Source organism: Buteo buteo, chromosome 1 (genome assembly GCF_964188355.1).
Source record: "Buteo buteo chromosome 1, bButBut1.hap1.1, whole genome shotgun sequence".
Classification (NCBI taxonomy): domain Eukaryota; kingdom Metazoa; phylum Chordata; class Aves; order Accipitriformes; family Accipitridae; genus Buteo; species Buteo buteo.
Window position 1 is genome coordinate 33,521,049 of NC_134171.1, and position 20,580 is coordinate 33,541,628.

Consider the following 20,580-nt stretch of genomic DNA (forward strand, 5'->3'; position numbering starts at 1 on the left):
TAGAAAAGCTAATAATACTAGACCTGAATGAGATTTGTGATGGAGTGAATGCGTCTATTGTGATTGATTTACTTTGGAAATCTTGTAAACCCTAGAAAAGTCAAGAGGGTATTCACTTCCTCTTTTGATTAAACACTAACTAATATGGTAAGAGTATATTTTCTTTTATAAAATGTAACTTTTGACTCCAGGCGGTTATTTTACAAATATAAAATAAATGCTATAATTAACTTGTTGCTGCTGCCTTTATGGTTCAGGCTTTCATTTGGGAAAATACAGTATTTTTACCAGTCATGCTTGATACATTTTTATCATCTGATTATATGTTTATTTATTTAGAAAGCCAATTAAGAGAAGAGGAAATACATTTTTTCCCTTTAGCTCTAACTATAGTAATCTTAGCCTAATACTAAGCTGTAAAAAGTGTGTATATAAACATAAATCTTCACTTGCTTGTCTAGAATTAAAATCTATATATAATGTATGAGACTTAAATTTTCAGATTGGAAAGTTAGATGTATTTATTCCCCAAGTTTTTTATGGTAGGCATAAGCGTATATCAATTTATATGGCAACTGGGTTGGGTTTTGGGCCTTTATTTAGTATTTTGAGACAATACTTTAATTGACATTAAAAAATTAAACTGAAAAGTATATGAAAATCTGTTAGCTCGTGTTATGATGTGCTTGATATAACTCCACCATAGTTAGAGTGGGATTTGCAGACGGTCTTGGTGCTTACCTTTTACCAAGATGGAAAACTAAAATTTCAGTGAGTTTCTAACCATGAACTAATGAAACACCATAGAGTAGCTTCTGTATTGTGATAATTATTTAACGGAGCATGGAGTTCATCATGAGGAAGGGATTTCTAATACCACAGAGTGTTTTGCTCTATAAAAATGAGCCTTTACCAACCAAAAAATTAAGGATTTGACCACATACTGTGCTACTTTTTGTACCTTTGAATTCTGATATTCACAGTGCTTTATCTTAATACTGAATCTGTGCAAATGTTTTTCTTGAGAGGGTGGTGATGAACCTCAAGTTTTGAATTCTTGGATGGTTGTGGACAACTGTTGTCGAATGCAGTTATCTTTCTCTGGTCCTGGAGTCTGTCATGTAAGGCATTAGGAAGAAAGCATCTGCTCAGTCTTCCTCCTAAGTTTTCAGTGTTAACAAGTAGTTCCAGTTGGAACTGGAGGCCCTCTTCAGCTCCTCTGTTCAAACTACTTACAAAAAATTGAGCCTGACAGAGGCTGTAAAAGGAAGGATGAGTCTGAGTTACTAAGAATGGCTGAAGGGAGTCTTAGCACCCTGGTGTAGTTTCAAGCATTTTTTTCTGTATTTGCTTTAAAAGTTATGAGTAGTCCCTGAAGCAAGGGCCAGAATCCAGGTCTCCCTACAGTCTGCTTTGTAATACTGCTGCTACTAAAGAATAATTTCAGAATATTGATACCACTTGTTAACATGAATGCCCTCTATTTCCTGTTTAATGTTTTAATGGTGTATTTTGTAGATAGAAAGTCTTTTGTGTCACTGAAGCTGAGTTGGATTAAAAACTATACATGTGAATTGGTTCTTTAAAGTTAGGAGTTTACATATGTATCAAGCTAATTTTTTTTTAATAACATAAAGAGAATTTTTTGGAACCAGGTTGAAGATTATCCTTATGAAGTAGGGAAAATAACTTCTTTGGCTAGAAAACAGTCTAGATGCAGTCTAATTTTTATGACACCATGTTGGCATAACTAAATTCTGCGTGTTCATAACTTTTGTCTTTTGTTGCAGGTGCTAAAAAGTGGCGATCCCTTTCAAAGCAGGTGGGCCGTAATTCCTGTGCTGTCTTATAACCATAGATTTTGACACAGTTACTTTCTTTCATGATGTCAACTTAGAGTCATAGGAGAAATAAGGGAGTTTTTAAATCTTTATTTAAAAAAAAAAAAAGAGACTTTAATTTTTTTTTTTTTTTGTCACTTCAGACTCAGCTGAATCCAGAATCTCAAAGATACTTGAGCAGTTGTGCCTGTTATGTTGGATTTACTGACTTTTTCAAGCCTGTCAGTTCCTTCCTCAGCCTGTATCTGACTGAGTTTCTTTAGTGTCTAAGTGTAACAGGTGTATCCAAAGCTGCCTGAAATACTTACTCCACTCTCTACCTTTTGTGATGTTTAAGTGCCTCATATTTTTTTTTTCTTTTTTACATTTGTACAACTGCAAAAAGACTCTGTATCCCAGTATTTTAAGTAAAGTAGATCCGTATTCATGGGTAAAGTTTGCTTTAGTTCAGGTTGAGTGTTTTAAAAGAACAGTTGCTTGGAGCTTGTATGAAAACCTTACTGAAATCCAGGGGGACTTATCCTTGGCTTCAGTGAATATGAGCAGTGGTTAGTAATTTCAGCACCAAATACGTTACATGTCTCTCTCCAACTCTGCAAACACTTAGTATTCATGCAGATGAGCGATTCTTAGAATAATCACGTGTGCAAAATCTATATATATGCTTGAGTACTTCCAAAGTCATTGTGGTAAACTGAAGTTAAATTAACTGGTAGATTTGCATGCAGTTCCTTGTCTTTTATATTGATTTCCTAGCATTTACTCATAATCTGTTAACTACTTCATTAAATATTTAAATACTTACTTTTATCTTTTCTAAATCTTATTTTTAGGAACTGAATCAGATCCTTATGGAGACACCACCAGTTTGGAAAGGATCATCCAAACTTTTCCGTAATCTTAATGAGAAAGGTGAGGCATAAGAATTTATTTTCCTGAAGCAAATTATCACTTGTATTAATTTATTGTGGCTAAAGGGATGTTATACTTTAATCTGAGTCACTTGTACTTTAATCTGAGTCACATCTTCAAGAAGATAAAAAATTTTTGTTGCTTTCTACATTTTACAGCACGGAAAAGTTGTCTTTAGTCTCTACAGTGTTTTAATCGCGCCATCTTGCAGCTAGCCTCTTTAAGTGAATTGGTATCTTAGAGTTTGTTAAACTGATGTTTGAATGTTTCAAGTTCAGTTTGTTGTAATGAAGAATGATCTGTAGACCATAGATAGAATATTCTAATAAAGACAGAAGATCTCTTTACTTTTTTAATAGGTTCAATGACGTGATTATTTTTAAAGACAGTAATGGTATCTTATATCACTGAATAAGCATTTTCTTAACAGCACAGAGAGACAGTTTGAGAAATGCCATATATCCCTTTAAATTCTGCAGATGAAGGCTATGATAGCTTTTAAAACTCACACTATTGGTAAAGAAAGAGCCAAGAGCCACTCTTGATTCCCTCTCTTTTTTTTTTTTCTTTCTTTCTTAATAAGCTCTATCACTTCAAAAACAAAAAACACAGAACCCCCCTCCCCCATAATGGCTTGTATACAGACATTTAAAAGCTATTTATGATAAATAATCCACTTGCTTGTATTCAGAACGGCAAAGGTCTGGTGCAGCATTTTAAATATTTTTAAAAGCAGCCACAAGTACTTGCTATAAAATAAAAACACTTTATGAATGTTTAAAATAAGCATGCCAGCAACAAAATTCCAATCAAAAGTGTGCATGTAATTGATGCATCTAATTCAAATGCAGCTCAAATTTATTAAAGAAGTATGCACTTACCCTCAGAGAAGGGTCTTGGGCTTGAATCTCCAGTGCATGGAGGCACTCACTTTTTTCCCTGAGTCTGCAGCCAGAACTCCAGAGGCAGAAACTGGCACCTCTTTGTACTGTATTTCCTTGTATTTCCTTGCTCTAGGCTGCTCTCTATATAGTCAGAACAGCTGACTGTTGAAATGTTAATTATGTAAAAATTCAACTTCAGAATCTGTTAAATCAATACATTATCAGTTAAAAAAAACATATCTGGATGTTGTTTATTAAGTCTGTAATAAAATATCTGCAACATGTACAGTCTTGATTCAACAGTATCTTACTCCAGTTTTCTGCCAGTGAAATTCTACAGAAGTTGATGGAGTTAAGAGGACTCCGAACTGGCATAATAAGCTGGTAAAAGTAGTAATAAACTGTAGCACTTACATAGCTTTCCAGCATGCTTTACGAGAAAGCGAGTTCCATTATCTGATTTTTATAGGTAATATAATAAAAGATGGTGGGTCTTACGACTGATAAGGTCATTAAGTAAGCCAGTGAAAGATATGGGAATAGAATTCAGGTCTCCTTAATTCTAACCTAGTGGGGTTTTTTTAATTTATTAATTTACTCATTTTCTTTAAAACATGCACATTTTAATATGAAGCATGTAGCAAAAGCCTACATCCATTTGTTTTGCCATAGATTAATTTAAATCAGATGATCCACATAGATTTATGCCAGTCTTCCTTAAGTTTTATTTTTATATTTTACCGTTGAGTGACCTCCCTCTCTTCTTTCTGATCTTAGTGTAAGCTTTTCTTTCCGTTCAATCGTGATTTTGAGCCTCTCTCTGGTAATACTCAGAGCAATCAACCAGAACTATCTGTCTACAGCCACAATGTACCAGTACAAACAAAAGGAGAGAATGCTTTCAAGGCTTTTATATTGCTGTCTTCATACCTGTGATGGACTGCTTGACAATTGCACTTTCTTCCTCTGTTTTACAACAAAGAATGTGTCATCAAACAAACAAAAATACATACTTACATTTATTGACTGGCTATTAAGGAACGTTTTACATCACTGAATGAGAACCTTTGAGGTATCTGATTTCTTGATAGCTGCTTGTCCAAACAGATTCAAGCAGGCCTTTGAAAACTAATTTCTGCAAGCTGCTGTATAAAATGAAGAAGATAAAGCATAGAGCATATGTTACTTAAATGCCTGCATTTAATCTTTGCTGCTCTTCAGTGTGGAGCTATGTGTAAATTGAGGAAAAGAGTAGGTGGTATTAAAAATACTTAGTAGCCTTCCTTAGTAGATCTACTAGCAGTAGTAAAATCTTGGTTCTGAAGACTTAAATTTGCTCTTGGGTCAAAAGGTGGGAAAATACCTTTTTTTTTTTTCCACGAATGGAATGGAAGTTGGGAGGGCAGTGTTTCAGCTGGTAAAGGTTGAGGGTTTTAGTGATTCTTTCTAGTATGTGATTTGCTTACAAAGACAATTTAGTTAAGTCTTTTGTATTGCCTTTATATTCCAGTCTCTGTGATATCTGTGGATATCTCTGTGGTTGATTATTTTTTCTTATATGTTTGAGGATAGGAGACCTGATTCTCTTGAAGGTGCTTCTCTTTCAGGACAATTGGCTTTTAGGGAGTATTGTATGGTTGAAGGTTTGAGGATGCATTTGGACAGATCCAAAAGAAATATAGCTGAGATTTTCAAATCTCAGCTATTCAAGAGGACAGAAAGTCCCTCCTGAGTATTATTTCAGGACAGAATTAATTTAGAACTTTTTGTGCTATAAATATTAGTAGAAAATGCCAAAGTTTCTTACTTTGGCAGTGTTTGAAGTGCTGATGTTAAATGTGTTCAATAATAGTAAAATCCACATGAATGATACAATGTTTTGAGTTTTAATTGTACAGGTTTTTCAGTGAAAAAAATTCAGGTGACTGTTTACATAGTTTGTCATATATTCAGTTAAGTCGGATTCTGAAAGATATTTAAACATCCAAAGATGTGGCTGGTTTTAGAAAAACTTTTGCACCTGACTTGGACTGAAATCAAGGAGACAGCCAGCAACTTTTGAAAATCCCAGCTGATAGACATCTTTACTCTCAGGCATCTAAATACTTTTTTTTTTACTCTTTTGAAATAGTGAATATTTTAATATTGTTAACACTTTTGGTTTTGGAGGACAGACGAAATCAATTGGTTAGAAATCAGAAACCAGTTTTGCTAGTTCAGCCTCAAAGATCATTAGAGCTAAGGGCTTTTGGGAGAGCTGCATGTCATGGCTTTCAGTTCTTATTGAACTGTAAGATGCTTCTGTTCACTGGTACTATGGGTATTCTGCAAGGTTATCTCTTTACTCCAGAGCTAATAAAGCAGAAGTACAAGTTATGGTACCAGACATACTCTCTGGATATTGGCTTCAGTTCTAATTTAAATTTTGCCTTAATCACTTCTGAAGAGAAAAGGAAGTGCAATTCCACAATGTGATTGCCTTTTGCCATCTAATGAAAGATGAAAAGCTCAGAATGTATTCCTTACAGATCTTCTGAATGTAGAAGACGAGATAATACAAATGTCTCTAACAGGCTTTAAAAATATTTAACAAAGTTTAGACATTCATTTAGTAAGAGTTTGAATATAAATTTCAGGTGATGATTATGAAAACGTGCATATAAAGACAACTCAAAAGCCCAAATCTATGCTTGAGGCCAAGTTTTCAATTATTATAGGACACACACTTAAAAAGCACATATTAAAATCAAGAACTGTATTCACACAGTACATATCAGGAGGGAGCACTATTAATGTTCTCAGAGTAAATGTTCTCATACTGTTAAGAGAGTGTTGTCATGAATTATTGGTGGGGTTTTGGGAAAGAAAATTGAATAAATCATTTATATTAGCTTCTAAGAATCTAGGCAGCTTCTGTTTAATGAGCCATTCTCCACTGACTGTAGTTGTTTATTTGCCATATTTAACGTATTCCTCCACTAAAATACTCAAAATGAAACCAAAACAAAAAAACCCACCCCATAGATCAGTATTTTAGACAAATAACTCATTGACCGGGTTGAATACACTCACATGTACATGAGTATGGATATGCATATGCACATGTACAAAAATTCTCCTTATATATAGATTTAATATTTTCAAGTTTAGGATGTGTAGACAAAGTGAAACTAATATGGTGTAACTTTTTTTTGTCTTCAGGTGTGATATCTTACACAGAATATTTATTCCTCTTATGTATTTTGACAAGTAAGTATTTTTGGAGAAAAAAAACCCGAAACTTCCATATGAATTTCTAAACTCTGAATGTATTGCTGTATGTTACAATACAATACATTTTCCCCGCCCCCTCCCCCAGCATATCCCAATATGGAAAAAAATGTATCATTAATCTCTATGTCCATTTGAACCTCTCCTGTTGTACTGGAATCTTGTGTTATGTTTTATTTAAGTGCTTTATTATCTAGAACACCTTTTACTGACTGTTAAGAAAGTTGAGCCATACACTTCACCTAAACCCCAGTTAAGAGCTTAAATTTATTTTCTTCTTTGAAATTCCTACAAAATTTCTAGCTCAATTTACTGAACCTTATAAAGGACAATGAATATAGGGAGAAGAGAAACACATGCATTATTACTGGTTTGTTTCACCTATAGTGCAGAATGGGTGACATCAATGAGACAATGAAAAAATATAAAATAGGTCAAACTAAAGTAAATGTTTGTTTATGTTACAAAACACTAGCAAAATGGAATACTTGTTCTACCACACATAAAACCAAAATAGAATAACTTAGAGTAAACTAAGCCTTATACAGACTTTGTGTTGATATATCAAGAGGTGGTTTTGGGGAAGGAGCAAAGTGTTTTACTCGTCTTTCATTTGTATGTAATTAAAACATTTCTATTGGATTCATTAGGGGTTTTTTCAGACATGATCTGGATTCTTATTATGAATCAGTGCAGGAACTTGACCCTGAACGCTTACAATCCCTAACTGCTGGATCAATGGATATTTTTCCATCATTTTTTTGTTATCTGGACTAACTTTTGGCTGTAATACATCCATATTGCAAATCATTGAGTATCACCAAAACATTGCCTAAAGGCTTCACTTACAGTTACAGTCAAAGTCCCCATGTTTCGGAAATAATTTAAAATTCTAACCTGATTTCAAATTTCAATTACTCTAAGCATGTAAACAAGAAAATTCTGGGTCTCTTTCAACACATCATTTGTTTTGACCAGAAGTTGCATCCTGTACCCTTTTGCAAAATTTTTTAAAGTGTCTTTTAGAACACTGTGTTTCCATAGAAAATTTATTTTTTACAGATCTGTGTTTTGTAACATAAAATGGACACTAGTTATGAACTAACACTTTTAACTACCCAACCAGCCATTACTGTGAGATATTTTTCTTGGACATGTTCTATTTCTAATGTCTATTTCACCTAATCTATGAATTTGTGAGCATGCCTTCTGTTTTCATAACATGCATAATATTGTTTCACAGATGTTATGGTTTGCATTTACTATGTACACAAATGTATTAATTTAAATTAGTTGAGGATATGGCTTTTATGAACAGACACCAAATAATTTCTTAGAATTTTATATTTGCTTTCTTTCCAAGCAAATAAATAATTGAATGGGGTTTTTTTTGGCAGAGCCACATGCAGGTTTTAGAATCGCTTTCAACATGTTTGATACTGATGGCAATGAGATGGTGGACAAAAAGGAATTCTTAGTGGTATGTATATTTTCAGTTTTTGAATACTTTGATGTCATCTTGAAAGTCATATTTTGGTCTGGATTGAGGCTCATGATGATGTCAATAATCATGAGAAAATGAGCTATTCTTCACTGAAGGTAGTTGTTTATTTGCCTTTTTTAATGTAAATAGTAAATGCAAGGTAATGTAAATTGTAAATAGTAGCTCCTTATTATAGTGCACTGGTGTGTTGTATATAATGATTTTTGAAGCTTAATTCCAGTTTTTATTCTGGATCTTTTTAATTGCTACTACATTCAGAGATAATTAGGCTATTAAAATAATATTGCTGTATCTATGGTCAGCAGAATTATTTAATTGCCATAATGATGGAGGGACTTGGAAAAGAATCTTTTCCTGGGAGACCATTTCACTTTGTTATTCATTCTTCTTATAATCCTAGGTGACCTTAAAATATTGACTGACATAATGTGGCACTATCATCAGTTTTGGACAAGATTTGTAATAACGTAAAACATACTGTGCATATATCTAGTTCAGCCCATGAAATGCATATGCTGAAGGAATTTGCTAAACTGGGGTTCAGTGATTTCTTTTTAAGGAGAATATTTTTGATAGCAAAACTGACTTTGAGCTGAAGAATTTTCATGTGCTTTGGAACAGTTGGCAGGACATCTAGAACTTGGCAGTAGTTGTGGTGCATCCAAGGATTTGTTACATAATAAATTTGAATTACAGTATTTTTCAAATGAGAGCTTTACTCGGTTTCTTGCTTGGAAAAAGCAGTTCTGTAAATTCTTCTTACTAATTATTTAAGCAGAGAGTTTATTTTTCTTCTGGTTAGAAATTTAAACAGTTCTGAAAGGTCCAGACTTTGAAAGAAAAATTAGCTTATTTCTCATGTCATTGAGATTTGTGCATTAAGAAGAATGTGGCACTTGAGCCAAAAGTTTTCAAAAAATCTTAAATCATCCACTATATTTTGATTTTATATTTTATATTTTTGATCATGATAAATCTGATAATTGCATCTTAACATTCAAATACTTCATAAGTTTTCAGGTGATGGGATCCACTAAGTACAGGAGAATGATGTTTGCACTGACAAGTCTAAAATTAAAAAGCCTTGGAACAAGAGGGCTATTTCAGATTTATGTTAATTTCATTTATTTTCTGATTTTAAAAGAAATGAGAGGAGTAATTAATGCTATTCTAAATGAACGTCAGTGGTGAAGTAAAAAATTGATCATTTAAAAAAAAAAAGAGATGCAGAAGATTGCCCACTGAGCATTGGGGCTGCTGATTTTACAATGACTATGTGGCTTTACATTAACAAACTGCACAATACAGTATAAATCAGAGTTTTCTAAATTGGTAATGTCCATACGCAGGAGATGTCTTTGGGACTACACTGAAACACTCGGTTATGGCAAACATAGTTTTTTACATTTCTTTAGAAATTAACATCTAAAATTTTGTTGTTAGTGGTTTAGACAAGTTTTCTGAAGACTGCACAAGGCCTGTATTTTCTACTGAAGAAGTACAGGCGATTAATAGAATAAAAAATATTTATAAGAATTGAATCAGATGTTTGTAAAAATAAAATTTGCAGAAGACATCAATTCTTATCTTCATACATTTTTTGTGCAGTTGAGTTTAAAATAAATACAGTAAATACATATGAAAAAAAGCCCACTGACTGAAGAAGAAGATGGAACAAAATATAAAGAATGAAAAAGACAGATGGAATGGATTTAAGTGTCATACCACAATTTATTTAAAATGAAGACACCCTAATTTCCTGTGTGCTGTTTCTTAATTGTTTTCAAGTCAAGGTAAAAGGCTCGATTCAGATAAGTTATGCTAACCTAAGGAAAACAGAAATGTGAAAGAAACTCTCCTCAACACACTGAACTTCCCTCATTTGTCCTTTTCAAACAAGTGAGATCTGAGATCTGGGGGCTTGTTTTCTGGTGACATAGCTTAAGCAGAACAGGTCTTATTTATTTTGGAAGCTGTCACCACTTGCGAATTGTGGCATGGTAATCATTTTTTGTATTATAATATTAAATGTACACATCCTTATATTTGCTAATTCCTAATAACCATGTCCTCCAGTCAGGGGAAAAAGCCAGCAAACATTGGATTAATTGGCCAAAGAAAAAATAGAGGGGGGGGGGGGAAGTCTTACATGATTCAGTAAAACAGAATGTGGTGGAATAGACTGACAACTTTAAAATGGAAAAAAAAAAAGCTTGCATTACAATGGCTAAGTGGGAGGAAATTGAAGCAGGAGGCTTTCTCTTTCAGAAACTGATGCTGAAAATGCAATCAAATAAGTATATAAGGCGGGAAGCAAGTACAACATTTAACTATGAATATTGCATCTTTCTGTCTAACAATGCTTTTGTAGTCCTCTTCACCTCCTGCTTTTTATTTGTTCTGTCATGGTCCTTGATAAAAATTTCTTCTTATTCTTTTTCTGTTACCAGACTTGGTAGATAGAAGAAAGAAAGGAGAATTTTCAAACAGATATACTGCTGTCTGCCTATTACTGTATTTAACAAATTTTTATAGATTAAACCTGACTGTAACTCTGCTCGATTACCGTGTCAGTGACACTTCAAAAATGAGATCAAAACCCATCAGTCAGAATGTTAGATCTGAAGTGAGAAATTCTAAAATAGATAGATAGGCAGATAGATAATGTTTATGTAAATAAAAGTAAATATGAAAAGAAAAGTTGATTCAGTGATGCTGCAGCTGTGATAGAGCTGGCCCCAGAATATACATTTGGCATCTGCATACTCACCTTGCTTGGGTATGCATCATCTCCTGTCTGCCTGGAAGCAGGAGACTGTAAGTGTTACCATTTGAACTATATCCAGCATTTGCAAAATACTTCTCCATTGATTACAGTCAGCTATCATAAAATTGGAAGTATAGTTAATACTGTTCAGTTTTGCAAATAAAGAGGCTTTGAAGAGATTGGTGTAGGGTTCACATGTTATGTGATTCTTGAAGAGTATGTGTAGTGAAGAGTTGAAAAATACTTAATTTTTCTGATAATAGCTTTAGTGTTTTTGTAAACTAATTCCATCGTGTTTATGCTTTTTTCTTTGCTTATGTCATAGGGGTGAGGTCAGGGAACAGAAGGATTGTGTTGCCTTGTTACAGGAGATCTTGTTTTTGCTGCTTTCAGCAGTCAGTCTCATTATCCTGTTTCAAACAATGTTCCTATGAAAGTACTCCTAGACCTTTTTGCATTCACTTTTCTACTCGCTGGTATCCTATAGCACTCCTTCTGAACAAAAGATCCATTTCCAGAAGTTTAGCAAGTGCTTTAATGATGAATGCAACAGAATCCTACTCCCTTTGCCTCTGTGGCGGGGGAAATACATCCAAGGATGCATTGCTTTTTACTGATCTTTTCTGGTTTTTCAATTACTGCCACTCTTCTCTCCTACTTGATGGCTTGTCAATTCACTTTTCACAAGGTATTTTCTTTCTAATTCTCTCTGTTCATTTACCTTTCTTCTTTCCACAGTTTTGGGTTGCAAACTGTGTAATACTCTAGGCCATCCAAGTAAATGTCCTATCATGACTTTTCCCTTGTCAGCATAGGTTACAGTAATTTGTGCCTGCAGGTTTCCAAGAAATTGGAAAAAACATACCAAGGTTTGTAGATTGATCTCATACTCAAAAATAGATACAGTGACACACACAATATTTTGGTCTGTATTTGCCTTATAGGCAATCCCAGAACACAGTAGTCAGTTTTGGAATTCATAAAATGTTATTTGTAAGTGCATTTTCTATTTAATTGCTAAACACTGTATTCATTTATTTCAATGTTGTCATACCCCTGCAGTAGAGCTTGCTGATCCCTTTGTCTTAGTCATCTGCCTTCTCTGAAATATGGTATTCTGAAATTAAATTTGGAAAATTTGCTTGCAAAATTTATCACGCACACTTTATCTTTCACATTCCAATCCCTGGGGATCTCTGTGTGCATGTCATTACAGTATCAGGTTTTTATCAGACTTCTGGTAGGTAAAATGGGGTCTTTGAAGTGACTGCCACAATTGTGTCTGTATGCCATGATGTTTGGTTCAGAAAATACCATCTTCTAGATAGGACAAATTTGTCAGCCACAGTGTTTATTCTTTTTCCAGCCCACTTCAAGATTAGCAAATGCTACAAGTGGCAGTACAATATTTTCACGTGCAATTTTTGAAAAGCTGAAGTTCACTGATAGAGATACAGATGGCATCATAGTTAATACTGCTCTCTCTTGCTGTGAAGAGTAAACATTGTGACACCTTTTTCTAATGATTTTGGACTATTAAAAAGTATTACTATAAATTAAAATATCTAAATAAAACAGATACTTACAAAGAAAGATAAGTACAGACCAGTTCTTACTCTGAAGACTTTATAATTTCAAAAAATAAATATGCTCAAGAATCTATATGTTTTAAATCTTGTATTTGAGGTTTTCTCAGAAGTCATGTTTAAAGCTCTTAATGTAGAGAAAGTTGTGAAAGGGTATCTTACAAGACCTGAAGGTATTCTTTGATCAGACTTGAAAAAAAAGGGTACTTGATAAATTACTCTTGAGTAGTAGTTTGTTGCTGCTGAAGGGGAATGTTTCACCCCCACCAGGTGTTTCCACCCCTCCCTTGTGCCAGCAGGACTGAGAACTGATGTGGCTGGAAACTAACAATATGTAAAAAAGATTGATCCATCTGACTACATAGCCACACAGATACTAATTAGTACCCAACAAGAAAGGATGTGCCTAGAGGTGGTGAAAAAGGCTGGAACTCCCCCTTTTTGTATAGGCTGGATTGACTAAAATGTAGAGCTAAATAGGATGTTCTTAGTATTGTGCTCCCAAATACAATCATTAGCCTTACTTTGTGGAAAAAGTATTTCCCTTTTCCTTTCTGTGTGGTGGTTAAGGTCACAGAAGCAACATGAAGGGATGAATATGAACAATAAAGCATCAATGAAACACTGATATTTTAGTAAAGACCTACATTTTGATACTGTTTGCAGTGTTGCTCACAATGAATGATTGTTAAGCATGTGAAATAGCCCGAAACTAAGTAAGAACAATATGGTTTGGTTTTTAGCTACAAGAGATTTTCAGGAAAAAAAATGAGAAGAGAGAAAGAAAAGGAGATGAAGAAAAACGTGCAATGCTGGTAAGTAAAATTAGAATAGTTACAGCTGGTAGTTAGTTGGTTTTCTTTGATGTAGGACAAAGTTGTGTGTGTATATATTTCACTAATCACTTTCAGGTTTTTTTTAAACAATAAATTCATGTCATTAAAAGAATGTGCATAACTTTATATATAGAAAAAAGCAATATTTAGCCTAAACTGCAGTTTATACTCCTGCTTTCATAACTAACTGAAGCTATTCATGTAGACATACTGATCCTGATGCTTGTTATTAACATAATAGTTTTAAAATAGCTGATGAAATGTTACAAGTGAACTTAGATTTTATATTCAGGTTTAATTTTTTTAATTAAATACTTGTTATGACCAATGCAAAATGTTTTTAGTTGTTTATATTATCTGAATACATTTTTGTGGCATATTGAATACTTATTCTTATGTCAAATTTGCATTTCTTATGTGCATAAGAAAGGTTAAGTCAGAAATAGACAAGTCTGTGGTGGTTTGTCTGGAGGATGGCAGCAGCAGCAGGAACTTATTTTACTGTTGGACAAATAAAAATCAGGGACAAGTTTCTGTCAAGCGCACAGCAGAAAAAAACATCTTCATTTGCAATTTGTAGATTTATGGAAAAAATTCCTTATTGTAAGAAACGTTTTGACATATATGCAAAGCTTCTCATAGTGTCCATTATCCTTTTGGGACTATAGATGTTTGATCTGAGATCTTTGTCCCTGAAACCATAGGAAGTTTGAATTTCAAGCATTAATACTTTTTAAACCTTCCCTGAGTATAAAAAGGGATCTTTTCTTCCCACCCAGAGAGACCTATCCTTCTCAACTTTTCAAAACTGTAGGTCAATTGTTGAATCTCTCACACACTGTTTATTCTGAACAAAGGAAACTTACACCCAAAGGAGAGCTTTTGGAAAAAGTAAAGATTGCAAAATGGAACATTTCTCCTGAGAGTAATCTCTGCAACTTTGTGCTTCTCTTTTGAAAATTTGAAGAGTGAGATTGAAGATAAGCCATTTTTTCTTCACTGTCATTTTAAAACCAATCAAAAAAAATCTAATAATATGTAAAATAAAGTTTTGCTTGTATTAACCTATTTTGTTGTCTTTTTTTTTTTCCTTCCCCTCCTTTTGGCTTCATTCTGACATGTGATACTTGGCTTGGCCCATTTTTGCTGTATGTCAGCGTCTTCAACTTTATGGATATCATACTTCTACTAACAGTGTATGTACTCTAATTATTTTCAATTTATGTAGTCTTCACCAGTGAGGTGAGATAATATGCTATAAGAAAATTTACTATATTTATATTTTTCATCAACTAAATTACTTGTGCTAATCAGTAAAAATGTGATGAATCTTTACTTGCATAAAAGATTGTGCATGCTTGTTGCATGGATTCTGAAACAGGCAAGCCTACCAGGAGGAAAGGTTGCGCTCTCTATTTATATAAGATGAAGGAACAATATTTTTAAGGAAAAGGACAAAATATATCTTAATAAATCATAGACTTGTTTTTAAGTAATGTATGTAAATCAAGTCATCCTGCATGAGTCATTTGGTCTGGGTCTGTCTTGTCTCCTTGTGTATAATGTGAAGTAATAATTAATCTAAAGGATCCTTCACCTCTTTGTTTCCACCCCACCCTGCCCCCCTAAAAAAGAAACCAGAAGATAGCTTTTATGTTTTTGTGCTTCACTTAACAGAACAAATAAATAAGAACTTTCAGTGCTGAACTAGAATAGGATTTTACAGAAAATAGTCACTGTATTATTTAGGTGACAGTAAACTTATTTTCGATCATTTTTGAGGAGTTGGAGAGAGAGTCATCGAGAGAGATGTTCTGGAGTTTTTAATGTCTTCATCATAACCTGGTTAATTTTTGCATCACAGCAGAAGTAAAACTGTTGTAAAAAAAGATTGATTTGATGTTAAACTAGAAGAATTAAACTTGGATTTGTATGATTATTGTGATATTCAAAGTGAGGGGAGGGAACCTACAAGAATTAGATAGCTAGTGAAATTCCAGTTTTAAAGTCTGTTTGTTTATGTAATCATTCACAGGAATGCACAGATTTATTTCCTGTGAAGTCAGCACATGCAATTTGGGTAACCTGCAGGAAGGAAGTCTGTTGAATGAAAAGGTGCAGTGACATGACATAGATGCTGCAATGTTGTGAGAATAATGTAGTGGGAAATGTGAGGCTTTATGATTCAATGGATTTTAGATCAGGCTTTACTGCAGTCAAAGATGCTGTACAGTGGTTGCCATATTCCTGTGCAGCCTCCTATTTTAAACTGAAACCAAAATAGTTAGGCTTTCCTCCTCATATAATAATTTTCAGCTTTAGTAAAAAAATCTCTTTCTAGACTCCAGCCACATCCAAACTCTTTATCAAGATGATGCCCAGGTGTGCGGCATCCTTTTCTGCTCTCCTGCTACCTGACTGGAGATCTCCACACAAAGGAGACTCGGATGTGTAGGAATTCACAGTATCCGATAAATCCCCCAGCCCAGAAAACTGATACTTCGGGTTTCTATTTCTCCTACTGAAACGTGTAGCAGCCTTTTGCGTTTCCCTTGATGTCCTGGGGAGTTGAAGATACTGAAGACCAAGGAGATGCACCCCTAAAATGTCTGGGATAGTCCAAAGTGCTGTGTTGGGCCCTTCTCCTCACTTCATCCTTCAAAACAGTTCTAATCTTTTGAGAAGCGTCAAGGTCTATGAGCCATAGAGTGCATACAGTGACATTTAAAATGGGTTAAATATGTTTGTATTTTCATTTGCATAGGTTAACTCTTTCAAGTCATGTTCTGGTGCATACTGCAGTTGTGTGTTGAGGCTAGTTCAGCATGTATTGCATGAGTGCTTTCATTAGCCAAATGCCAACCAGAACATGATAACTATGATGAGATGCATGTAAAGAAAATGTTCACTCCCAGAAGTACTAATTCCATTGGCTAAAGTAAATCTCCCGTAAGAGAACAAATTCAGTGAATACTTGAAATAGATAATTACATAATTGTATGCATAAAAGAATGAGGTGTTGTTCATTTGCATGACCCAGTAAACATCAAAGGGATAAGTAAGTGTAAAAGAAACTGCTAAGGACCTAATCCTGTACACACTGAAGTAAACAAATTTGTTTAAGTTTAGCAGTTTAGGACTGAATGGAGTTATGTATGAGAATACTGTGGCCACGGCACGGGAACTGTTACTCTATAATAAGAGAAAGATAAAACCAGAATTTTTCAAAAAGGAAACAGAAGTATAATATACATTAAGCATGGGTGTAATTCCTGGTAGTTTGTCATGTTTCTCTGATGACAACTTACTGAAAGAGCTGAGCTGAATTGGTTAGTGGAGGAACTATGCAATATAGAAGCAGTACATATAACATGTTGACATAATGTAGACTACATAGAGACAATAAACCTTCAACTCTACAGTATTCTTTATAATAACAATGTGTTTTTATGCATCACACTGCAGCATAAATCTTCTAAGAGAACAAACAGTATGTGCTGAGTCAAAAAAATAATGGTTTTCATTTGTAGTTGGAAGATCAAACTCACTGCCTTCCTCTCGCCTGCCCAGATGGACGTGAGTGGGGAGCCATGGAAGTAGGAGACTTAGTTTAGATTAACTTGTGGAGACAAAGAGGAAAATTCATTCAGTTGCAATAACCCTAACCAAGTTCAAATAGACTTCTGCTGTCCTTAAGATCACTTCCCCTAGATTTGGACTTGATGATCTTAGAGGTCTTTTCCAAACTTAATGATTCTATTCTATTATATTTGGTTGGGGTTTTTTCCCCAGTAGTAAGATGTCTGGCACAGTCCTTTTTGTTTCAAGACAAGCGTTGGTTTACGGTTGGACTTGATGATCTTAAAGGTCTTTTCCAACATAAATGATTCTATGATTCTGTAATAGGGGGAAAAAAAAAAAAAGAAATGTATTGCATAGATATTCCAAGACTAATTGCAAGATAAAGGAAGGCCTGTTTTAATAAGGGAGGATTTTTCAGGCTTCCAAAAATGAAACATTTCAGAGCAAAAAGGTAAATGTATTTTCCTTGGAGAGATTAAACACTTACTTTCTGTTTAAACAAGGTAAGTTTGATCATCAGATCTGCATAGTGTTTTCTTGATAGATATGTCAACAGTTGAAGTTGCATTTATTAGGCTTGGCTTGGTTTTTGCATTTTTTTATTATTGCAAGGATGTCATCCTGATTATTGGAGGGAATTAATTTCATATAACTAGTTGTATGGTGATATTTATATTTTGACCAATGAGAAAACAAATTTCTAAAGTATATAAATTAATATTTTTTTGGCAAAACAAAATCGTTAGGAAAAACAACAGCAAAATACTGAGTTTAGATGGATATTTTCACGTGTACTTTTGATAAATATTTTCACTTTACGCTTTCTCTAATTTATTTTGTTTGGGAAAGTGGAGTCTGGTGATACTTTTGACACAGCTAAGTTATGGGTAATAAGCAAATAGCTGTAACAGATGAGTGTTCCTTTCATTTACCAAGTGTCATGTAACTGGGTAGAAATTTCCCTGTGTAGAAGCAAAAGAATCAAGCCATGCTTTTGAAGATCAGTTGGAAAAGATTTTAAAGTCTGTAAGCAGTTGTTTTATTGTTCTTTGGTTTTCAAACAATTGTGCTTCTTGAAATTTCTGCAGGTCCTTAAAACAGAAGGAGAGGACCTTGTCCCCAGAAGCTATTGGGATACTTTGAGACGTAGCACAAGCCAAGCACTCTTTTCGGACCTTGCAGAGGTATAAGACAACCTCTGTCCCTGGTCCATAAACAGACTGCTATTTTATTTATTTCTGTTCTGATTATTTTCCTATTTTATGCACTTTGTTTCTTCTCTTCATTTGATTACTTTTTTTTTAAAACCTGAAAGTTCTCAGATGAAATAGATTTGGCACCATGCAGTGCGATAATTGAAAGTTGTTATTTCCAAGTGAAAGCAGAGTTACTTTTTGAAAGAGTTGGAAGATCAAATCCTCCTCAGTCCTTACTATAAGAAGCATTTTCTAATACTAATAGTGACAATACTTCACAGAGAGTAATTCAGGAAAACTTTGTCATTTAGGCTTGGTCCAGAGGTATGACAACTTTAATGAGAGTTGCAGCCCTTTAAGCTTTTAATCTTTAGGTCCTTAATGTGCTTTTTATGTACGTTATCAGAGCTTATCTTCAGAAAAACAGTATCACGCAAAGATTGTTCTAATTGTTGGATGAAACCAGGAATGTTTTTAAGGTAACCAAAACATTAGTCAATCTTTTTTTAATGTTACATGATCATTATGGAGGACTAGCAATATCACTGAGCTGTCAAATTAATTTCCATAGTGCTTTAAATTCTAATAAGATTCTTGTTTCATGGTCCGCTTTTAGATAATTAGGACACTTACTTGTATTGATCATTTAAGACGGTCAGAAAACTAGATCGTTTAGGCTTTTCTGTGCCCCATACAGCGAGGGTGATTGCTCTGCTGGTTGTGGCATTAAAGGACATACAGCAGCTCCCCACTGATTCTGGTCTCAAGTCCCATGCTTCATAAGCAGGATCATAATGAGAAAAGAACAAGGAACTGAAACGGACCTCCAGGGTAAAACAATCTTTTTTGTTGCTTCATAAGCAATGTGTGCTCCATATTAAAAGTAATTAGTGTTTGGTCCCTGCTGTTCCTCTGCAGAAGGTATTGAATAACCTGAGGACTTGGACAGACTTTTTCTAATTTCCAGGCTAAATTTACTCATAGTCCCTTTATACCAGTCTGTTGTCCCTTAATTTTCATAGGGCTTTTTCTTCTTTAGTGTTAATCTTTTATTCATGATTGTGTTTATAAACACTGTCATAGCCCTCAGTTTTAATTACCATAGGCTAAACACCACAGGGTCTTTGATTTTTCTCTTAAGGTAGAACGTACATTTCACAGGTATCAAATAAGCCTTCTCTGTACCTCTCTCAGCTTGAGTTCATTTGCCTTTGAACAAACCAAAATGTAGTGTTACACAATTGAGTTTTGTACCGATATTTATAGCAATATTCATAGTAATAATACATTCATACTAATCTTGCAATAAAGCAGTATACCCAGCCTTTCAGTGCTTGCTTTTAAATTGATGAGCCCCTGAACGATTAGTCCAGTTATTAGCCCTTATTTATTCCACCAAATTTTAAAACCCAGAACATCAGTGTTCTTGTCTAGTCAGCTAAGGGAGACATAGAGGGGAGAGAGGGCCACTCTTTTCATTGACTGTTTAAGGATCTTGGGGCACTGAGTTTTCTGAATTAACTGTCATCTTAATCTACAGTTAGCTGGCACAAATTCAGTCCCAAGTATAGGTGGACTTAAGTTTGGTAATCTCTACACACCTTTAATTTGAAGAGAGAGAGGTTTTTTACTTCTGATGCCTCAGACTAATATCTGTAACTACAATGTAATTGAAGTTTAACAGCAGCTAAACTAAACATTGATTTAAATTTTCTGCAAAATGTATAAAAAATATCTCTGCTCACTTGTAAATCATTTTATAAAGAAAAATCATGTCCTGCATTTGCTCCACTGACCTTTTCCCACTTCTCAACATAATCATCTTTATCTTGCTTGGATTAAGTTTGAGCCAGCTGGCTTTCATCCATATTCTTATCTCTCCTAGATACCCTCACATCTGCATAATATTATAGCCATGTGTACTAAGTAAGTGGCGTAAAGTTAGGCAACACTGGGGTCTGTGTTGTTTCATAGCCTTTTGAGAAGGCCTTGTGTAAGTTGAAAAGGAAAGTAAATAAGGTTGGTTGTTGTGGGAATCAACTTACGGTCTCTTTGGGGGGGAAGTTATTCATCACATCCAGTTTCTTTCTAGGGCAGTTTACAGTACTCTTTCTGCTATTTGTCATTTAGCAACTACACCATCCTGTTGGAATAAGCCAGTTATCACTGAATTCAGTTTGTGGTTTATTCTTAAATTACTAA

The 20,580-nt window shown here is 34.3% G+C and overlaps 1 protein-coding gene across 6 annotated transcripts in view; it reads left to right on the top strand.

Annotated features, from left to right (window-relative positions):
* MICU3 (mitochondrial calcium uptake family member 3) overlaps positions 1 to 20,580 on the top strand; it is a 56,731-nt gene that overhangs the window by 14,174 nt on the left and 21,977 nt on the right. For 2 of the 6 annotated variants that reach the window (XM_075026651.1, XM_075026644.1), the window contains exons 3-9: positions 1,791 to 1,822; positions 2,675 to 2,753; positions 6,839 to 6,886; positions 8,305 to 8,387; positions 13,508 to 13,579; positions 14,758 to 14,796; positions 18,271 to 18,366. In XM_075026651.1, the coding sequence (XP_074882752.1) occupies positions 1,791 to 1,822; positions 2,675 to 2,753; positions 6,839 to 6,886; positions 8,305 to 8,387; positions 13,508 to 13,579; positions 14,758 to 14,796; positions 18,271 to 18,366 (449 nt within the window). The remainder of the gene's footprint in view (positions 1 to 1,790; positions 1,823 to 2,674; positions 2,754 to 6,838; positions 6,887 to 8,304; positions 8,388 to 13,507; positions 13,580 to 14,757; positions 14,797 to 18,270; positions 18,367 to 20,580) is intronic. The other 4 variants (XM_075026670.1, XM_075026655.1, XM_075026679.1 and 1 more) reach the window with 2 other exon arrangements.